The sequence below is a fragment of the Mugil cephalus genome, chromosome 8, assembly GCF_022458985.1.
Source record: "Mugil cephalus isolate CIBA_MC_2020 chromosome 8, CIBA_Mcephalus_1.1, whole genome shotgun sequence".
Lineage (NCBI taxonomy): Eukaryota > Metazoa > Chordata > Actinopteri > Mugiliformes > Mugilidae > Mugil > Mugil cephalus.
The window spans coordinates 20,252,634-20,272,658 of NC_061777.1; the positions used below are offsets into that span (position 1 = coordinate 20,252,634).

General features: G+C 41.9%; 1 protein-coding gene across 1 annotated transcript; it reads left to right on the plus strand.

Moving 5' to 3' along the window:
• Nucleotides 1-11,413: 11,413 nt before the first annotated feature.
• ccdc92 (coiled-coil domain containing 92) lies at nt 11,414-18,970 on the plus strand. The gene is made up of 5 exons (XM_047592441.1): nt 11,414-11,488; nt 11,650-11,839; nt 14,410-14,565; nt 15,089-15,130; nt 17,112-18,970. Exons 3-5 carry the CDS (start codon nt 14,430-14,432, stop codon nt 17,918-17,920), a joined length of 987 nt encoding a protein of 328 aa, XP_047448397.1. The 5' UTR covers nt 11,414-11,488; nt 11,650-11,839; nt 14,410-14,429; the 3' UTR covers nt 17,921-18,970.
• Nucleotides 18,971-20,025: the final 1,055 nt, after the last annotated feature.

Below are 20,025 nucleotides of genomic sequence, written 5' to 3' on the forward strand. Positions count from 1 at the left end.
TAAATAACATCAACCATTGTGTGACAATTCGCTGGTCTGCTGGGAAACTTTTGGACTTGGCATTTATTTGGATGTTTCTAGACATGTACCACCCACCTAGGCCAGACCAGACACCCCCACCCCATAGCAATGACACTCCTTGATGGCAGCAGACATCCCCAGCAGGATGCAGCCTGACACAGACACACACAGAGGACCAGTTTAGGAACAACTAAAAAAAACACGAGGCACAGCAAAAGCAGGCTTAGAGCGTTAGCATGCTAACATTTGCTGTATCTCGCTGTAACGCCATTCATTTTAGCCTAATGCTTGTTTATGCAACAATGTGAAATACAAATGTAGATGATTGACAGGTTGATGGTTGATGAATTCCAGGCCACAGGAGGAAATGTAACAAATGATAAGGAACAGTGGGTGTCACTGTCAAGTCCGTGAGTCTGGAGAAGATCAGACCAGAGGAAAGGTCACTTCATATCTGGGGTCAGTTAACAGCATCTCTCAACATTAACCCTGGTGCAGGAGTGGATGTAAACAGCATGTGTGTGGCAGGCACGCACTCGTTCTAAGGTCAGATTATCTCAGTGTGGGCTTTATTTTTCTTTGCCAGCAAGGCATGTGTGTATGAATTAGGGCCTTTTTTGGACTGTATTTAAAGAGCACTGAAGGAAACTAAGTCACTCGTGGGTAAGTTTAGATTGTATGCCAGTGTCTTGATTGGCGGTTTGTTGGGAATTTAACAACTACCTCAGTGTGTAAATGTTTTTACAAGTTTATACAAATTGTCTGAACCTTTGTGATGTAAAATATGAAAAGGTGGCTGCCCCACTGTCTCTCCCCCATGTCTGTCTTACTCTCATAGCATGGGCTGTCCTGCACGACCTCAAGTAAACAACCTCTTCAAAGTTTTGCTCTTTTAATGTTTGAATAAATTGCTGCAGGCCTGTAAACTTTAACAGCTGTTTTGTTGCTCATTGCAGTTTCCTGCGAGGCTCATGTTTAGAGTGGAAAGAGCCCCTGACAGCTTGTCTGTTATGAATCTACGTGTTCTCATAAAATATTTCTTTATTTCTGTGGGATTTTTTCCAGTTCTTGGACCTGTAGGCAAGTCTCGACATTTCTCCTCATCGAGGGAAGCTTGTAAAGAGAAACTCCTGTAAAGTGGTTCATTAAAAGTGTTTATAACTGCCAGTTGATTAGGGAGCTTTCATTTTGAAAATACAGATCATGCTGCATCAACAACGGATCCACGGGATTCACAAATTAACACAACAGATTTCCAGTCTATGCTGCTTGCTGTCCAATTAGAGACTGAGTAAGCAACGTTATTTTTTTACTACATTAAATGTCCTGAGTTATTTCATTTGCACTTTTTTTTTGTGTGAGTTGTGTTAATCACAGCTTTAAAAGGTTGACAGTTCTATGATATGACTTTAATAGAACCTGTTCACCTGACTAAACAGATGCTAAACAAATAAGTCAGTGCTGGATCTTTGCTTTCCCTTCTCTGGTTTTTAGTGAAAGGTAAATATCCCACTTCAGGATGTTGGCTGCCACTGAAACACTCCAGAGTAGGCGCACTCCAGCTTTGAGATCTGTTCACTGTAATGTGCCAAGTACATAGATCTAAATACGCTGTAAATGCCAGCTGTGCACACAAATCGTATTTCCCTCAAATTCACAGTTTATATATCCTTCCACTGAATTTTCAATCTGCTGTCGTGTTGAAACATCTATCCCTTGTTTATCAGAAATGTTGAAACCAGTGTGCGGCGTGTGTGCGCGCCCCGGTGAAATACGGTGTTGTCCCCGTTGGCAGCAGCAGCCCTTCATTTTCAGTGCAGTAATAAGCGAGTTTACCTGCAGTAATCATCAGCTGTGTGTCTGAGCGGCTGCAGCAGATGTGTCCTCTCCGCCCCTGCTGGTCTGGCGGAGACAGACTTACTGTGGGAAAGAGGGAAACCTGTCTGAGGAGAAGAAATCTGCTGATTCTTTAAAATCACACATAGTACTGCATGCATGCAAAAAAAAAAAAGTTTAGCAGACAACTTTTAGTGCAAAACATTTTGTGGAAAATTAATAATTGCAGTGGATATTTCTCAGACCCATTGTGCATTCATCTGTGGATTTTGAGATTGGAAATCTTTTTTACATTAGGAAACAGTAACAGATAATAACATTAATGATACACCGTTATTGACTTGTTTGTTTCGTCTCTCATGACGTGTCGGTGCCATCATGCATGGCTGTAGCTTATTTCTATTTCAAGTACACGCACCACTAATTATTTATAAAGCACTTTTCATTTAAAAAAAAATCTCAAAGTGCTCCGGAGAAAAGTAAACGTATGCCTGTAAAGCTTGTTGGTGATTTTAGTAATTTAGTCATTACATTACATTTATATAACATGTATCAAAACAGACTTTGTGAGATGCTTTATCATGCAGTGAAAGCAGAATATTGTTAACACAGGAAAAGGTAAAAACAACTTGTAGTGTAAGGTTGCATTTCTCATGCTGTGACATGTCCATCCATAGCTTTCTCCAGGCCTGCATATGGTGCGCAAGTGTTCACTGCACACTTCTGTTTCCTAAATACCATTTTACATGTGTAAAATTGTGGTTTTTGTTTCTCCAACTTATATACATGAGAGAGCGTTTGTGTATTTGCGAATATGAAATTATACCTTTAGCTGTAATCATCGTCAACAGGCTGTAAATACAACTGCCACCGAGGCTTCATCGAACCCGAGTGGCATAGCAAAGCTCTGTGAGGCTCGTTCCTATATTGTGGTTGGGCAGTTTACACCTTTTCTGTCACGTTGTGGCCAGGCTGTGTGGTTGCTGTTTATTTATGTATGAAAAACGCAGGAATATATGTGTGCTGAGTTAGAGGGGCCCAGCAGACCCACTCTGAGCCCACCGGCGGGAGGACCATCTGGACCGCAGAAACCCTCCATTACACCGCAGCTTTATTTTTAGCCAACATTCTTCAACTCAACAAAGAAGTCATTCAAGTTAATCCAGAAGCAAATATTTCTCAGCGACTTATAGAAATAAACCGCGGCACCTATTTGCGTTTATGCTACCGTACAGTCGTCTATTTACCCTGAAGAGCGTGCATGCGTTACATCAAGGCCAAAATAGTGAATCCTTACATGAGTTTTGGTGAGCAGGATCAGAAGGAAAAGGGAGGATTGGCTCAGCACGACATTCTCGCAAAGCTTCAGCTGAAAGAAAAAACAATGGTCCCGCTTATTGAATATGACCGCTCCACTGCTTCAACAACATTTGAAAATTCTTCAGTGGCATTAGAAAATATTTGGAGAGAGAGGGAGAAGGAGAGAAACCCAAGAAATAAACACGTGGAGCCGGGAGGGCTAACAGGCACAGGAGGACAACCTGCCAACAAGACCTGTGGCTTCCAGGAATGTGCACAAACACACCGCCTCTCTGCATCATCTGTGCTTCCATTTTCTCTCTCCATCTGTCTCACCTGCAGCTTGCAGACGCTGGAAACTGATATTTTCAGCAGCAACTTGCTGAATGTGGTCGCGTAGTTTTGGGTCAACATTTGGGCCTCTTAAAGGAATATTTTGAAAAATATAATCAGTAGCTTTCCTGCCAAGATTTAAATGAACAGAGTGATAATGCTGTCGTATCTGTATGCCAAAGACAATGGCTGGTTGGCTAGTTGTCATATATACTTAAACATAAGGACTAAATTAGCCTGGTACAGTTTAAAGCATGTAGAAAACTCTCTCTGAAAGGACATTACAGGTCTGAGACAAAATGTCCTTCGTTTTTTTCACAAGCACTAATGTTTTTTGTGCTGACATAACCAAGAGCAGCTGAAGCATACTATTCACTTTTTAAAATAAGCTAAACACTCAATACTCAAGTTAATTAAAATCACCCCATTCCTCTGGATTTAAGTAGAAAGGTCTTCACAGATAAATATTGCTATAAACATGCCATAAATACCTGTATACAATGCATAATTCAAACTTTAGGTCTAACCTTGCTCCCCCTGTGATTACCATTCTTGGGCCAGAAGCTGCGATGGCAGGGTGCTGTTGTTTCTCCTGCCCCATTCGCTTCACCTTGACGGCTCACCAGCTGCTCGCTCTGCAGAGCTGACAGAACAGACAGCAGCTTGGTTTACACAACCCCCAATTCCAATTTCTCCCTCCATCAAGTTTGTGCACTTTATTTCATGCATGTCACCTGTGTCAGTGTAATTTCCTTCATCTCGCACAGCACCAACAAACGTCTCGGTCACACACGATTGCAGTTTTACACCTTTGTGGAGTGACATGTACTGTATAGTCCACAATTGGCCTGCCGTTGCTTCTTTGCACCGTGTAATAGATCCTCTTGCGGTAGCACCAGACCTTTTCGGACATGCGCTTCCTAATATGATTGTGCAACAATGTCATTCAGGTTAATTCTTGCGTTGCATTTAGAACATCACTGCGAGGTATTTAGAGATGCAAGTCAGAACACTGTGTCATCTAACGTTCCTGCTATCAAATCCAGGAGACGCTGCCAAGCACTTGATTCATTAAAAGCTTTGTACCTCCAGGAGAAAAAAACAATTAAAGGAGTGATTTATGTCAAGGTGTGTTTATCAGGGATATTGCTTCAGGAAAATGAAATGGTATTTGAAAATTACCCTCCAAACAGAACATGTTGCATGTGTCATCAGAATTTGGAAATGTACAAAATGAAAGAATCTGTACAGAAAGATGATGTGTTCAATGAGAACACATCGTATACTTTTGTCAGTCTAGCAGGCAGATCACACCCTATTTAAAATTAGTGATAGTTTGCTTGAGTATTTCTGGCAGCGTGTCATTTGTGGTAATGAGTGAGTGGCAGATAATGACTTTTTCACTGCACTCTCCTGAAACAGGCAGAGCTGTGCCCCAGCCTGAATTAAAGTGCAGCATGGGAAGAATTTCCTGAAATGAAACTCTGCCACTAAACAGCAGCATATGCACTGGAAGAACCGTGAGTGGCTTGTTAAAGTGGTTCCTGAAAACTGAAGACCACTGCCCCAACCATCAAAATGGAACAAGAAGAAAAAAAAAGACTTTGGCTCCATGAGAGAGAAAGGTCTGTAGATGGGACAATAGCAGCATTCACAAATTGAACAGAATTTATTTTTTTGTGTCTTCACAATTATTCAATTTATTCCATCTGAGACTCTCCTCGAAGGTGGACTGACAGCCAAGGACGACAGCGGCGTTACTGAAGATGGTGTGGCAGTGGAGTCTGTAATCCATGGCTTTCCTGTACTGACTGGTCTCACAGAGCCCAGCTGGTGTTGGGTTTCCGTCCAAGCAGCTGGCCTAGGGTGTTTTGTGGTCTTCTTCAGTCCTCTTTGAAAGAGGATAGTCAAGTTGAGTCCCTCCATGAGGCCCTGAGGACCCTGCCACTGCGACCACATTGAGGACGGATGTCCCTGTTGCAGACGTCTAAAAAGACAACAGGCCTGTAGCTAGCAGCTGGAGGACTCTGGGAGACATTGGCAACAGGTGAATGCGGCACCAGTGTGAAGGAGAATATCTGGCAATTGCCTTGGAAGGTCTTGAACCAATGTCGGTGCTCAGGATGCTGTCAGTGTGTGTGAAATATGTATGGCTCAGATGGTGTGAAGGAATAAAAGACGCTATATAAAGCGAATGTTTTCAGTTCAGGCAGGTTGCTCAGACAGGGCGTGGCGAGACAAGCTTGTGAAGCAGCTCTCCTACTGAGAGAGGAGCAACGTCTGGAGAGACTTTTCACTTACCCCCACAGAGGAAGTGGACAACTTTAGGAAGGGCCTTGACAGTGTGTTGATTGGGCCTTTTCGTCAATCTGACTGATCTAGTGTTTTTTTTTTTTATCTGGAAAAGCCTGGGTAAATGGTTTCCTTGTATTTTGCCTGGCCACACAGATGGTGGAAAATAGCTCTGTAGTGGGTTTTGCTTGGCTAAGCAGCGCTGTTTTATTTGGAGTCCTGCTCTAAAGGATGAGTAGCCCAGCTTGACTGGAGCGGGTCCAAGGCCTTTTGGAGATCACGCAGGCACTAAAATCCATATGTGAGATGTATAAACAACTGCCAGTGTTTATTTACAACATTCAGTCTTTCAGCATGTGTCCCAAGCTCAGCCCCGCACTTTGAAAGAGGGGCTGACGTACCTGTGTTGGGGAAGGTCATAAAGCATATACAGAAACCACAAACTAGGGCACACATCACTGCCAATTTGTTCCATTTACTCCATCTTAAAAAGTTTATTTATCAATATCTTCTTATTTGGATGTAGACCTCGAGGTTACAGCCATTAACCATCACTGGCCAATTGTTTGACATTTTAGGAAGTGCACTAATTTGTTAAGATCTATTTTGCTCTCTGTCTGTCAGCCTTACATCGAGAGTGCTTACATGATATGGTGGAAACAGGGCCAAGCAGCCGGCTCCATTCGAAGATAACACAACACCACATAACCCCCTCATAAATCAGCAAATTGTTGTTTTTGCACTTCAGTTTTCTGTAAATTAGGACAATGGTTTAACGTTGTTATTGGTGAGCTTTAAAGGGGCAGGTAGGTGGATGTTGCGGCCCTTGAGACTTAAACAGCTGGCTGTAGCCTCATATTTAATAGGTCAGATTTGAGTACCATAGCAGAAGTAGTGCAGGTATTGTATTTTGCGGACATTACATCATTTGGCTAGGGTGAGTAACTTGACTTTTAACACATATAAAACGCTGAGTTGTCGTTTTTAATCGTAGTTTTTGTACGAGTAGAACAAACGCATAATAAAACTTTCATCAGTTTAGATGTGCTGGTAGATTAATTTTGAGAAAGACCGGTTACTTTGAACTGTTCCGAAGATCTATGCTAAGCTAACCGGCCGCTGGCTACAGCTCGCTGAGAGTGGTATTAATCTTCATCGTCTAACGCTTGACCAAGAAGTCTTTTCCAAATTATCCAGTTTAGCCTAGAGGTGTTAGGGATGTGGGTTTGGGTTATACCTGTCTAGCGTTGAACTGGGAGTCGAACTGGGCTTGTTCAATCCTCCAGCAAGTTAAAAGTCCAAATTCTAGTGGTCTGCACTGCAAAGTTCAGAGAATTCAGCAGCACACACTCAGCAGGGCTTAACACATTACTTAGGAGAAGCCACAGCACTGCGTCACACAGGGGTCACCACCATATCCAATCTCATGTACAGTATATGTATAGATTCTTCTCTGTGAGGAAACACAAACACCCACAAGGACATTTCAAGTATGAGTAAGAGTGTACCATTCCCTTTGCATGTGTATTAATATGAATGCTAAAGGTTAAATGAAGCCTGCACATTATTTAAAACTGCTCCTAATGTTCCATGAGTTGCATTTCAAGTCTTGACAAGCACTCTGTTGTTAAACATGCAGCGTTCCAAGATTCATTTTTGCACACTCAAGCAGCGGTTTGAGGATGGATAAACGTGGGCACATGAAATGTAGCAGTCAGCAGAATCCTCATCCTTATTGTGACTAGACACCAGGATGAAATATTTCTATTGAAAACAGGGTAAACCTACATCTGTTCTCCTATGTCTCTGGAAAAACAGAGGATCTTTGAGCTGTATCTCGGAGCAGTGATTATGGTGGTGCAGAGTGAATGGCTGAGGTGGTCGAAATAGGAGCCTGGAGGATTTTATGACTGTTCTGAATCCAGCAAATGCATGTCTGTCTGCCTCTCCTTTTTTGGTTTTTCTTTGAACTGTGATAATCTGTACTTCTCCTATATTCCCAGTAGATTTACACCCACTAAAAAAACAACAACACCTACAGTACAAATACAATCTAGGTTTGATAGAGGAGGATTACACACACTTCATTATGAAGCATTTTGATACTTTAAATTATTACATTATTTGTCTACTCTTCTGTTAAAGGCTTTGGTGTAAATGTTTTATATAGATTAACTAATTAGCTTTAATATTGGTCCAAGTCTTAAATGCTCCTTAGTATTTGCGTTGACCAAAAGTATTCAGACAGAATCAAGAGACACAGACCAACCAGGCCACAAATAGCTCTCATGATTTGTGTTTTAGTACCTTAGTATATCTCAGCTATGTGTCTCATCACTGTGTGTCTCGTAATACTTGTGGAAGGATTATACCATCGCACACATTTTTCCTGTCGTGGCTGGCTCCTTGAGTTATGACCACTTCAAAGTCTGGTGTTAGTGGTCCATTAACCAATACTAATTAAAGTGTCACTTTAAATGGCAGCGAGTGCAGCGCTCTCCCTGGACTGTAAAAGAGTGAAAAAAAAAAAAAAAAAATGTCACAGTGAACATGGTTTTATGCAGTCCAGCCTCATTACCAGAATAAAGGCAGAGACATTCTGGCAGTAGCCGAGTAATGATTCCACTGCAGGCCTTTCCATGAGGGTCCTATGTAACACGCTGGCAACAATTTCCTCTCTGCGTTCACCTATGTTTTGTCAGCTAGTAAATTTGTCATGAATTAATTGGAGGTTACAAAACTGTGTCAGAGAAGTGGACTGCTGTTGAAATGACCTTTATTTCCAGTGCTCCTTCGCACTTTACATTTTGTGTAAGTGCTTGAAAGGACAAATACTTTCCCTAACTAACAAGTCCAAATAGTAAAATATGTGCTGTTTGACAGGCTGGTGATTGAAACCTTAATACTGAACATAGACCAGGCATGTATACTTACAGTTTAATCAAATTTATTGACATGGTGAATAATTTAAAAAGAGAACAAGTCAAAATGTGTTTCATGCGGATTTCACATCATGATACTGTACTTACAATTATTATAAAATTGTCAGAGACTCCCTTTGAAGGTTTTAAATAAATGACACATTCATGAATGTTTCTTTGGGCAGACTTTTTTTTTCTAAAAAAAAAAGGTCTTGGAAAATTAAATTAGGTTTTCAGAGTTTTAGAGGCATTTTGTCTCGCCAGCCTCAATATAATAACTGTAAAACTATTACAACCTGAGAAGTGTTGCTATTGGCAGTTTGTCAGAGCAGGGGCAGTAAAATAGCACCATTTCAGACAGGCTTCCATGTGCTTACGTTTAATTTGAAATTCAGTGACAAGGACCAGCACTATCTGTCGTACTCCAGCAACTATACCAACGAGACACATTTGAAAATGGTATAAATTAGTCTTTTGATCCTGTGTGATGTGTGACTGATGCCCAGAAGTTGTAACAAGAGCTTAATAGTTCACTCTTATTGCTTTTCCATTGGTATAAAATATGACATTTTGGGCACATGTCCAGCGCCCTTGCTACCATTGGTTGCCATCCCTTGGATTATTGGTGAGTGCATGGCTGCACTTGAAAGAGTGTGCTTCCTTTGTTTCTTCATAAAACAATAACAACAAAAAAGAATATTAATTGAGTAAAGTCAGTAAAGAGGGCTGCCAGTTTGTTAAACTGTGAACGCAGTCGTGGGAGAGAGGCTCAGGTCAACTTATGTAAAGGACATTTCTCAGCTTGATTCTTCCCAGCACCAGATCCCCTGTAGGTAAAAGCCAACAAAACGAGGACCGTAAGAAAATTAGAGTAATGGGAGGAGCCAGAGTCATTCATGCTGGTTTTATTTGTTTAATGTAGTTCCTGTCAATGAGTTACTTTACTACCTTCAATGATATATAGAGGGCTCTAGCCGTATGTAAGTAAAACAAATCACACAGAAGTTAGGGGTCTCTTTTGGGGAGTTATTTTTCACCTCCCTGTAAAGTAACACTGATAACTCACCTTCTCTTAAACTGGTTGCTTTCTGTAGGCAGCTGGGAAGCGTGCCAGCATCACTATAAATAAAGAAATGAGAAGAATTTAATCCCTATCACAAACATGCCCCAGCCAGGGAGAGATGAAAAGCTGCTTCCGAAAAATAACATTTCTGAAGTAGGACAATAATTCCATTTACTCCATGCGATATTTTCTTTTTGTACATGCGAGACTCACTCTCAGGTTGAGAATGAAAACTGATGCTTTTGTTATTGGTTTGTATCATTTTACCCAGTAGCTGAGACACTGAGGAATTTCTCTAGCCAGAAATAATTTAAAGTGATATTTTGCTTCACTAATGAAAAGGCTACTGTTTCCGTGGTGTTTTTTTTTTCTTGACCAGAAAAGGAAGTTCAGAGTCAAGAGTGCTGATATCACTTTAGATTAGTCAAAGTTCACTTATTATTCAGGAAAACTGGAGCAAACCTTACAATTTAATGACAATTTGGAAAAAAATAAATAAATAAAAAAATCAAATATTAAGTGCAGATGACACAAAATAAAACTACAACAATCCAAAATAAAAGAAAAAAACAGAAATGCTTTGCTGAGGACAAAGAAAACAATCAATTCCTTATTTCAAAAACATCTATCAGATCACATCTAACTGTATCCACATGTTTTAAGCAGCACCAAAATTTACCTTTGATGCAGAGATTAAGGTTCTGTTTAATAAAGTTCTTCATTTACGACCCCCTAGTATATCCATAAACTGCAGCCATTTTGGTTCTTCAGTGGCGGACGGCACTGTCCAAGTCCCCACATAAACAACATTGTTTTCAAGTCATATGCATATCTACTTCACCAGGCGCATTGATTGCAATTCACCTACTAACCCAGCACCTAACAATTAACCTAAATATGCACACAGTTAAAAGTACTCTTGGCAAAGATGGCGTTATTGATCCCACACTGCAGCAGCATTTGGCGTCAAACACATCATTAGTCTAAAGGTCTTCATATTGTACTGTTTATTATAATATTCCAGAAATGCAGCATATTAATGTGTTTCATTGAACGCCTCTTTGTTTGATTATTTGATTAAACGTTTCATTTAAACCTATTAAACTTGAAAGATCAGCACTGAAAACAAGCCCTCATTCACAGTGGTGCCAGGTAACAGTTCAATATTAGGTTGCTTTAACACACAATCATCAGTCTTCAGTTCATCGCAATAGTTATTGTGAACTATTAAACTATTAAAATGAGTATATAGATTGCTGAGAATACAAGACAGTTAAGATCAGGCCTACAGCATGTTTGCCATTCCTTAATATGAGTGTAAAGTGATCTTGGCTGAGTATGTGTTCTACACTAGAATTATTTGGCATGTGAAAAACTAACCTCAGCTGCGTTTCCCCGAACCAATAGTGAAGGTCAACACTCCCCTCTGCTGTCCACTTGCTCCACTCTGCCCTAACTCTTGCATCCACTTTCATTAATTTGTTTAAGTCCGGTAGTTTGACACTTGAAACATTAAACCTGACGCCTGAAGACAGTGCAATAAGCGTTAAGAAGTGATCAGATGTCCCTATCAGTTCGGCAACGCCTTTTTCCGACTCTAGAGGGCGTGAACGCATCACTAGTGAACAGGTGACAGATTCTGTTGCTATGGTGATGACGCTGGCCACTGCAAACGGGAGCACGTCCCTGACCACCGCTACTTCCACATCTTTTACAATTTAAGGTTAGTGAACCATTATTTTCCGCTCTTGTTATATTTTTTTATGAAACCGAATAGAGATTGTAATCGCTTAATATTGATTAAAATCAGCAGAGATAATTGTGATTAAATGTCATTAATTTCCTGTGGTTACCCATGATGCATCGCTTTATTTTGTCTCGTAGCTCAGGGAGATGATCTGAACGGTCACAGCCACCCTCCGCTCTCACCCGACCAAAGCATCTCAGCCCCCTGACAGCATCACCGACATGCCCCGCAACGCGGAATACGCCTAGCCGGCACAGCTAGTCTGCTCAACGACATTTTACAGCCTTTTTTTGAAATATTCGACGGCCGGGTATTTATAGCTTTAAGGTAAGCTCTACGCTAGATAACGTGAAGGTGTTGCTGTAGCCTCGTTAGCTGTTCAGCTAGGTTAGCATCAATAAAAGCCTCCCAGCTTACGTGGCTCCCCCCTGTATAATTAGATAATTTCATTCATACACCAGAAGGCTGCACAATAAAATATACATTTGGTTATCGTGTATATTTTAAATGACAGTGTCAGGTTGACTTAATACGACATAATAACTCTTAAAATTATTTTTGCTTATTATTCCTGTTGTTTATCTATCAGAAAAAATATTAATAACAGTGTGGCAGCTGCTAATATACGAAGAAATGTCGCTGGACTTTTAATTACCAAGCCTTGCTTTAATTTATCCAAAAAATAAAAAACATCTTCGTTGATTTCTGAGACTGGTACATACGTTTCCGTCTCTGTGTAGCAGGCTGTGGAGATGATAGTAAAGCTAACCCTAAACCGTAACACACCTACCCGGACTCGCTTGTTTGTTTGCGGTTCATAGTGGACAGCTCCTCCCTGGACAGCAGCAGCAGCAGCAGCAGGCTGCAAGGACAATCTTTATGATGACCCCACGGACTGCAGTGATGGCATCCTACATTACACCAAGTCATAAAACAACACGGAAAGTGAAATGTTTCGAGGTCGCTAATAGATGCCTTATCTCGAGTTTACCACCACGACTGATTTGTTTGCTTAAGAAGTCCTGAATGACGTCTCCGGTCGAAGCTTAGAAGAATGGGTTAGTGTGAAATAATTATCTTTTGGCAGCACCAGCGGCGGCTTCATTTCGGGGTGCTGTCCGCAATGCAGGTGCTGAAATTGAAGGTTGTCGTGGGAAGTATCTAGCCTCCCTGCCTGCTTAGCATTATATCCTGTTACAAGCTGTGTGCGTTGTTTGTAATACGTACACCAGTTTAACTTTTAGTAGCGTGCGTTTTCTAGCTCTTAGTGTTGCAAGCGAGCAACAGATTTTGTAAAAAACATGCGAAGAAGTGTGGACATGCGTTTGCTAAAGTTACTGCTTCATTGCAGGAAGTGACTGCTAAGCTCTTGTTGTGGCTTGGGATGGTATCTAGTTGGTAATGTTTCATGCCACTGCAGTTCATTGATTATTTATATTCTCTGTATGGGAAGATACTGGTGGGTGTATTAAGGAGAGAAAAACAAGGAAAAGAAACATGTACGTAGCATTAATGTGTTATGGCTTCTGTTCGCGTTTGCCTTTAATTCACTGGAGTTTTATACCCATACAGGCATTTGTAACATTGTCACATCAATTGTATGATAATATGATTATGTGGAAGTTGGCTGAGGTCATGTCTTTGCTAGGGGAAAGGCTATAAGCTATTCTAGGAAAGAGCTGGGATGAGAGATATGCTTGCAGCGCAGGGTTTACCGGAAGGACTCCACATTACTCATCAATAATAGATTATCTCTTCAGCCTTTATGACACACCACTGACTGTATTTGTTGTTAGCCCCGTGTGTCTTGGTCATCCCATGCTTTCCTTTTACTGTGAAAGAAAGAAAAAATTGGACAAAAATTGGACACAGCAGCTGAAACTAGGAAGTGCGTCCTGTTAGGTGTCATAAGATTTATTATTCATGTTGGTTAGCTGATGATGTAAGAGTGAGAAGCTCGAAACACTTAATGCATGCAGTGGGTTCTCTGTGCTCGGAGGGATGTTTTGCAGGGATCAATGTGCTCTCAACCCTTAGGCGAGTGCAGCTGTCTGGCAGAGGGTGGAAATGTTAGGACTGAGTGATTGTTTCTCTCTCTCTCTGCGTGGCTCTGAACACAAGGACATGAAGGGAGGGAGGAGGAAGATGGGGCGAGGTGGGGAAATGAAGATGCTTTCTCAAGGCTTCCATGCCACACCCACTGATGTTTGCTAATGTGTTCAGCTTTGACTGTGGTGGTATTTGATAGGATGCTGCTATTTTGTAACAGTTTGTAAAGTCTTCAAATTTGAAAAACATCTGTGTAGATGACGAATATTTCCACGTCCAAATATGTCCAAGTAAATTTACATCATACAGTGTAGATTGAATTAGTGGATATTGGATTAGTGTTCATTTATTTGTCTGTTTTTGAACATGTCTCATTCTGGGCTCTAAATCAATAGCCTCATTTAACTGATTGTTAATTACAGCACCCCATTATAGCACTTAGCCTTTCTCTACCACAGTCTCATTGTAGCATCGGCCCAGGCTGATTAATAATGATATCCTGTTCACCCACTGTGCATATCATTAGATGCGCATGTTCACTTTTTTATTATCAACAAAGGGGGTTGATGTTTTTGCTCTTGTAGGCTAGTTGAAGAAGCAAATGTCCTTTATTGTGGACTGAGTTATCCAATAGTGATTATTTCAATCTGTCATCTAAAGCCGACTGTGTTGGCTGCTTTGCAGAAGAGCAAAGTTGGAGCCTATCCCAAGGCCCAGATGTTTTAAAGAGTGAGAATTAACAGACTGTCTGCCAGATGGGCTGCCTTTTGTTTATGGGCTTCGTTCTCTCTCTCTCTCTTTTGTCTGCCCCTTCTCCTTTCCTGTCATCTCTCTCTGGACTTTGCAAGGCATCCTAACACAATCCATCATGGCGTCAGCAAACGTTACACTGGAAAATCAGCTGCAGAGTGCACAGAAGAACCTGCTCTTCCTCCAGCAGGACCATGCCAACACACTGAAGGGGCTGCACGCAGAGATACGCAGATTGCAGCAGCAATGCACAGGTGAGGACAGCCACAAGTAGCTTCTTGTAGCATCTTGTATAGAACATGTAGAACAGAGAAAACTGTGTGTTGATTATAATGTGAGTGTGCTTGAATCCATAGCAGGGCCAAATGGAAAATCTGATGAAAGATACTGTTGTGCCACTACTAAACCTTTCAGGGAGCCTGATGGGAACCCTACACATTAGTGAGTGCAACTTGCACTGTAGTGATACAAAACCTGGATCGATCGTTCTGGCAATAGATATGCTGTACTCTGCCACATCAGGAGGCGTATAAAGACAGTCGACACAGGAGAAACAGGAGACTGTGATTCGGCCTTGATTTCCTGTATCCTTAGCTAACCTGTTTACTAAAGCACACACGGAACTTTCACTAATCTTATTAAATGAATACTCGGCCATATGGAAAGCACTGACTTGCATTCTCCAAACATCCTATTCCTCTAGTTAGTCAGTGTGAGGGGCGTGTTGTTTGATAGCTGCACAGTCATGTGAGATACCCTCTTCTTTTTTTTCCGCAGACCTGACATATGAGCTGACTGTGAGAAGCTCTGATCCCTCAGGTAAGCCTGCATCATATTGTACAGCACACACACACACACACACACACATCAGTTTTAACCCTGGCATTCAATGTCTGGTGTCATTAGTTACAATCAATATTAATCTGTCAGTAAAATGTAATCACCACTATAGTTTTTGGTCAGTGTAAGGCCTTAACATTATCTAAGAAGTTAAATAAGCTGCTGTGCTGTTTCAAATGATACTTAATTAAACATTTTATATAATTGCTTCTGGTTTGATGAAGGATATTCTATTTCAGTAATATCTGAGAGTAATGATTCTAACTGTGAAAGTGCACAGGAGCAACACACAAAACTCTCCAAAAGTCACGCCTATAAATCGGCGATTTCTGTTGAAATAAAGTCTGTGTCGGCGGACAGGCCTGAGAGCAGAGGGATTTCTGTTCCCTGGTAACAAAGTCCCACCCAGGAAGCATTGCACTGTGGGACTCCCTGCTGTTCATTAGAGCTCCCAGTGCTCATTGCTAAACGACCCTCCCCCCACAGAACCATGACCGTGACATAAAGTCACATCACTGGCCTAATTCACACCCAGCTCCACAGTACCGGCAAGGAAGTCCCTGGTAGGAAGAATACAGTTTCATTCATTAACAGAACACTGATGACCACACCCCTGAGTTAAACCGAACAGGAGGCATGTTGTATGTCAGCAGGATCACAGTGGTTTTTTTGTCACGGGTGGCCTAGATCAATATTGTTAAAGCACAATGATGTTAGCGTGGGACATCTCAGAGATTGGAGTGCAGGAAATGAGATTATCTGTCACAGCCCTAATGCACGGCCTGCAACCTGCTCAGTGCAGCAGGGCTCAGCTGTTCCAGCTGGGGTGAAAATGTACCAACCCTCCCCTCAGAAAATAAAGGCAATGCAGGACTCACGTCAAAGTTTAGAAAATGTAGAATGTAGAAGACACTTGGAAAAAAAAGTTCCTACACTAACATGTTCAAAATGAATACACAGTTGTATTTTATACATGTAAAACGTGTCTGTATAGGTTAGAACAGGGTGGGGCAGGACAGGGTGGGGCCTGCAGTGATGGAGGTCAGAGAAGAGCGTTGCCCTTGCTGTCTACCAGAGCTGTAATGTGAGACTGGAGCTCTCTGCACATGAGTCTCCATAGGATCATACTGACTCTGAGTGCTTATAGCTAGTGTCTGCACTTCACTAATGGTTAGTCTACTTTTGTGATATGTGTGAGTTTTTTCTCTTGAACCCTATTCACACGGTATCAGTTTTACCTGGTGACCTCCAGTAATTTCTAACGATGACGAAGGTCGTCTGTGATCTTAATCCCGTGCGAATCATCCATGTCCGTGATTTTTGAAGTAGAAATTACACCTCAAATTACCTACCACAATTCTCGTAACACTTAGGTCCTCTGATCATACTAATCCAGTGCGAATCGACATTTCTGTGAATTAGGGGTGAGTTTTTACTTTTTTGCGACTTTTGTTGATTTGCGGCTTTTTTCTGTCTCTTGTCACCTAAGAATTATGAAGGATGTGCTATAATTCAAAGTTTGGACAGATGTTAGTCGAGTTGTCACTGAACTATTCACTCGTTTAGACGGGTGAAACAATTAAATCAATCATTAATGTGTTTTTCTGCAAAAGTGGAGCTGATATTAATACTGTGAGGTTGTTGGTAATTTCTTCCCCGGGATAAAAAGTATCAATAATATATTTTTATCGTCCAGTATAATTTACAAAGTAATTAAAACTGTCTCTGACGCGCAGTGAAGTGAGGCTGAAAGTAGCAGAGACATAACAACAGATCGTGAATTTGAGTAAAACACAGAGTTTGTTTATCTCGTGAGAATGCGCCACATGAAACACAGACGTAGGGTAATATTTGAATCACAGGACGTCCTCAGGTAAAACTAATCCCGTGTGAATAGGGCTTTAGTTATTTTTTTGCACATATCTGTAACGGCAGCCCTTCTGTTTTATCGTGTGTGCAGACAGCGGCGAGATCCGATGCAGGGAACTGCAAAGGAGATGTGAAGAGCTGGAAGCCCAGCTGAAGAAGAAGGAGGAAGAGAACACGGAGCTTCTCAGGGACCTGGAGCAAAAGAACGCCATGATTTCCGTCCTAGAAAACACCATCAAAGAGAGGGAGAAGAAGTACCTGGAGGAGCTCAAGATGAAGAGCCACAAGCTGGCTGTTTTGTCAGGGGAGCTGGAGCAGAGAGCGAGCACCATTGCTTACCTCACATCGCAACTTCACGCCACGAAGAAAAAGCTGCTGGCTGGGAGTTCCTCGGAGGCCAGCCCTAACGTCAGTCCGGTCTCCTCGTACAAGCCCTCACCTCCGCCCGCCAAAGACAGGCAGCCTGAAACCCCGCGCCGCCGCATGAAGAAGAGCCTCTCCCAGCCTCTCCACCCGGAGCTGACGGAGGTGTACCGCCTCGGTGCGGACGGCAGGCGGCTGGTCCTGAGGGAGACGGTCGACGCCATGCCCGACCCCACGCCCTTCCTGCAGGCAGGCAGAGATTCCCCCGAGCCTCAGGTGGTGCGTGAACGGCCTGCAGTAATCCCTCCCATCGCCTCCGAGCGCTCCCCCGTCCACGCTCTGGGTGCCACGGCCAGCCCCCGTCACAGCCCCGCTCGGGACCGTCAGTACAGGGCTCACGTGGGCGTGGCGCACCGCATCCCGCACGGCACCCCTCCCCTAGACCCGCCGCAAGCGGAGCTGGAGACGCTGGCCGTGGACCAGGTCAACGACGAGAAGGTCGTGCGGAAGCGCTCAGGAACTGACAGAACAGTTTAACTGCTGCAATGCTAACACGCACATAAACGCACACACATCTACTGTATACACAGCTCACTGCAAGAACTGGAAGGAGCCTGACCCACTGTGTAGCCTGCTTTTTACGCAACACTGCAATGTAAAAAAAAAAAAAATAAGAACATATAACCTTTTTGTGGTGTTCCATGAAGACTTTTTGATTTTCTTAATATACTGGAGAAGAAGACTACTTTAAAGCATGCCAAATGTTTCTCATTTACATCCCAATGACATCTTAACTTTTTTGCTTAGACTTTGTTTTATTTTATGTGGTGCATACGACAAGTTCTCCGCCAAATATCTGTATCAGTGCCTGCTCAACCTGCTCATAGTGTAGCATTGGCTAGTTAGTTATCTTTACATGTCTCCGTGCTCCATCTCCTCAAAAAACAGTCTGGACATATCACATATTACGAGATGTCTGTAGCCGCATAGGATAGAACTGAAATTATTAAACTAATACTCCTTGAATGCCTTTCACCTGCTTGTTATATCAGTATAATAATAAAACTGTAGGTATGAGCTGCACAGTGCGCAACAGAAATTTGCCGGTTATCAACGTGAACGCTGCAATTTTCACCTTTTATTTTGCTGACTGGGAAAAAAACAGCAGGGGTGTACGTGTTCAAATGCAGCGTGAGACGACAATGGGACGTGCATTTGCGTGAGTGAGACGGACAAAGAGAGAGTGTGTTTCTGAGAGACGGCGAAGGCCACAGAGAGAGTTTGGTTTCAACAACACCCACTGACGTCAATTGTGATACAAGGGCATTCTTGCAAACAACGGCTGCACTAGGATTTGGTGATATTATTAACTGTACTTTATAAAGGCTGTAAATTTGTAATGGGATTCTTTTTTTTTTTTAATTTATTGTTTAATGTAGAGCACAGTAGAAAACACCTCAGATACTCATATTAGTCATGATGCCACCACCACGCTGGTAACTGAAATCACTTAATAACCTGCTTTTCACTCTAAGATCACTTGTCCTTGAAGTATACAAATCAATACAATAAAGCACTGTTTGGTTACTGGGTTTCCTTTCATATTATTATTATATATAATTATATATGCTCTATATTTAAATTGTATATATTGTGTGACAAATTAAAGGGAAATACAGTATGAAGTGTGGTAACAAGGTGATGGGCCACCACAACAACTTGAGTGTTACTCTTTCAGAAAAGATTGTCGATGCTTTTGCGGTTTGATGACAGCTATGAAGAGTAAGCCCTAAGTTTAAGCTTATGATTCTTATCATTTTTAAGTCGCACTGTCCTATGCAGTGAAATCCTTAGGATCTTGAGAAATCCTTCTCAAGGAACTATGCCTGTGAAGATACTCAGGTTATCCAGCATCATTTATTCCTAAAGCACATTTTAAAACCATAAATGTTTAACAAAATAAGCTGAAGCTAATGAAAATGGACTTGTTGAGTTACCTTTCAGTTCTAAATGACTTGTGGGGACATGAGGGTTCAACTCTGTGGGTGGTGCCAACCTGAAAATCACATGACCAGGGTCTGTTAACAACCCAATACTCAAAACTAAGTAAGGGAATTTGTTCAGATTAACCTGGGTGATGTCCTGTTTTTATTCACAATTAGCGGCACCCTAACAACCAATCAACAGGCAGAAGCTCCAGAATCAAGTTACGATGGAGGTGAAATCTGTGAGGAGCTAATGATGATAAGAGTGTGTTGTAGGTGGCTAGTAAATAGTGTCTCAGGCCACCTCCCTTATTCAGAGATGGCTTCCTTTACTCTTTCAAACCATCCATCTCTCTTTCCTAAAGAGCCCTGACCTTTGACTAGGCCTGGTTTTGTTTCCCAAGTGGACAGACTCGTACGTGTATGTGAGTCATGTGAGTTTCGAGCTGGCACCACCACAGATGATTCAAATAAACATCCCAATGATCATTTAGAGATGAAGCAGCTGCTTGGATGGTGAACCGTCTTCAATAAATCTCACCAAGTCCACTTGCCTTTGTTTTACATTTAAATATTCCAGAAAGATAAACAATTACCATTTTGCACAAACAACTATACAGGCTCAATATGAACATAATTCACAGTCTTACAGACAGA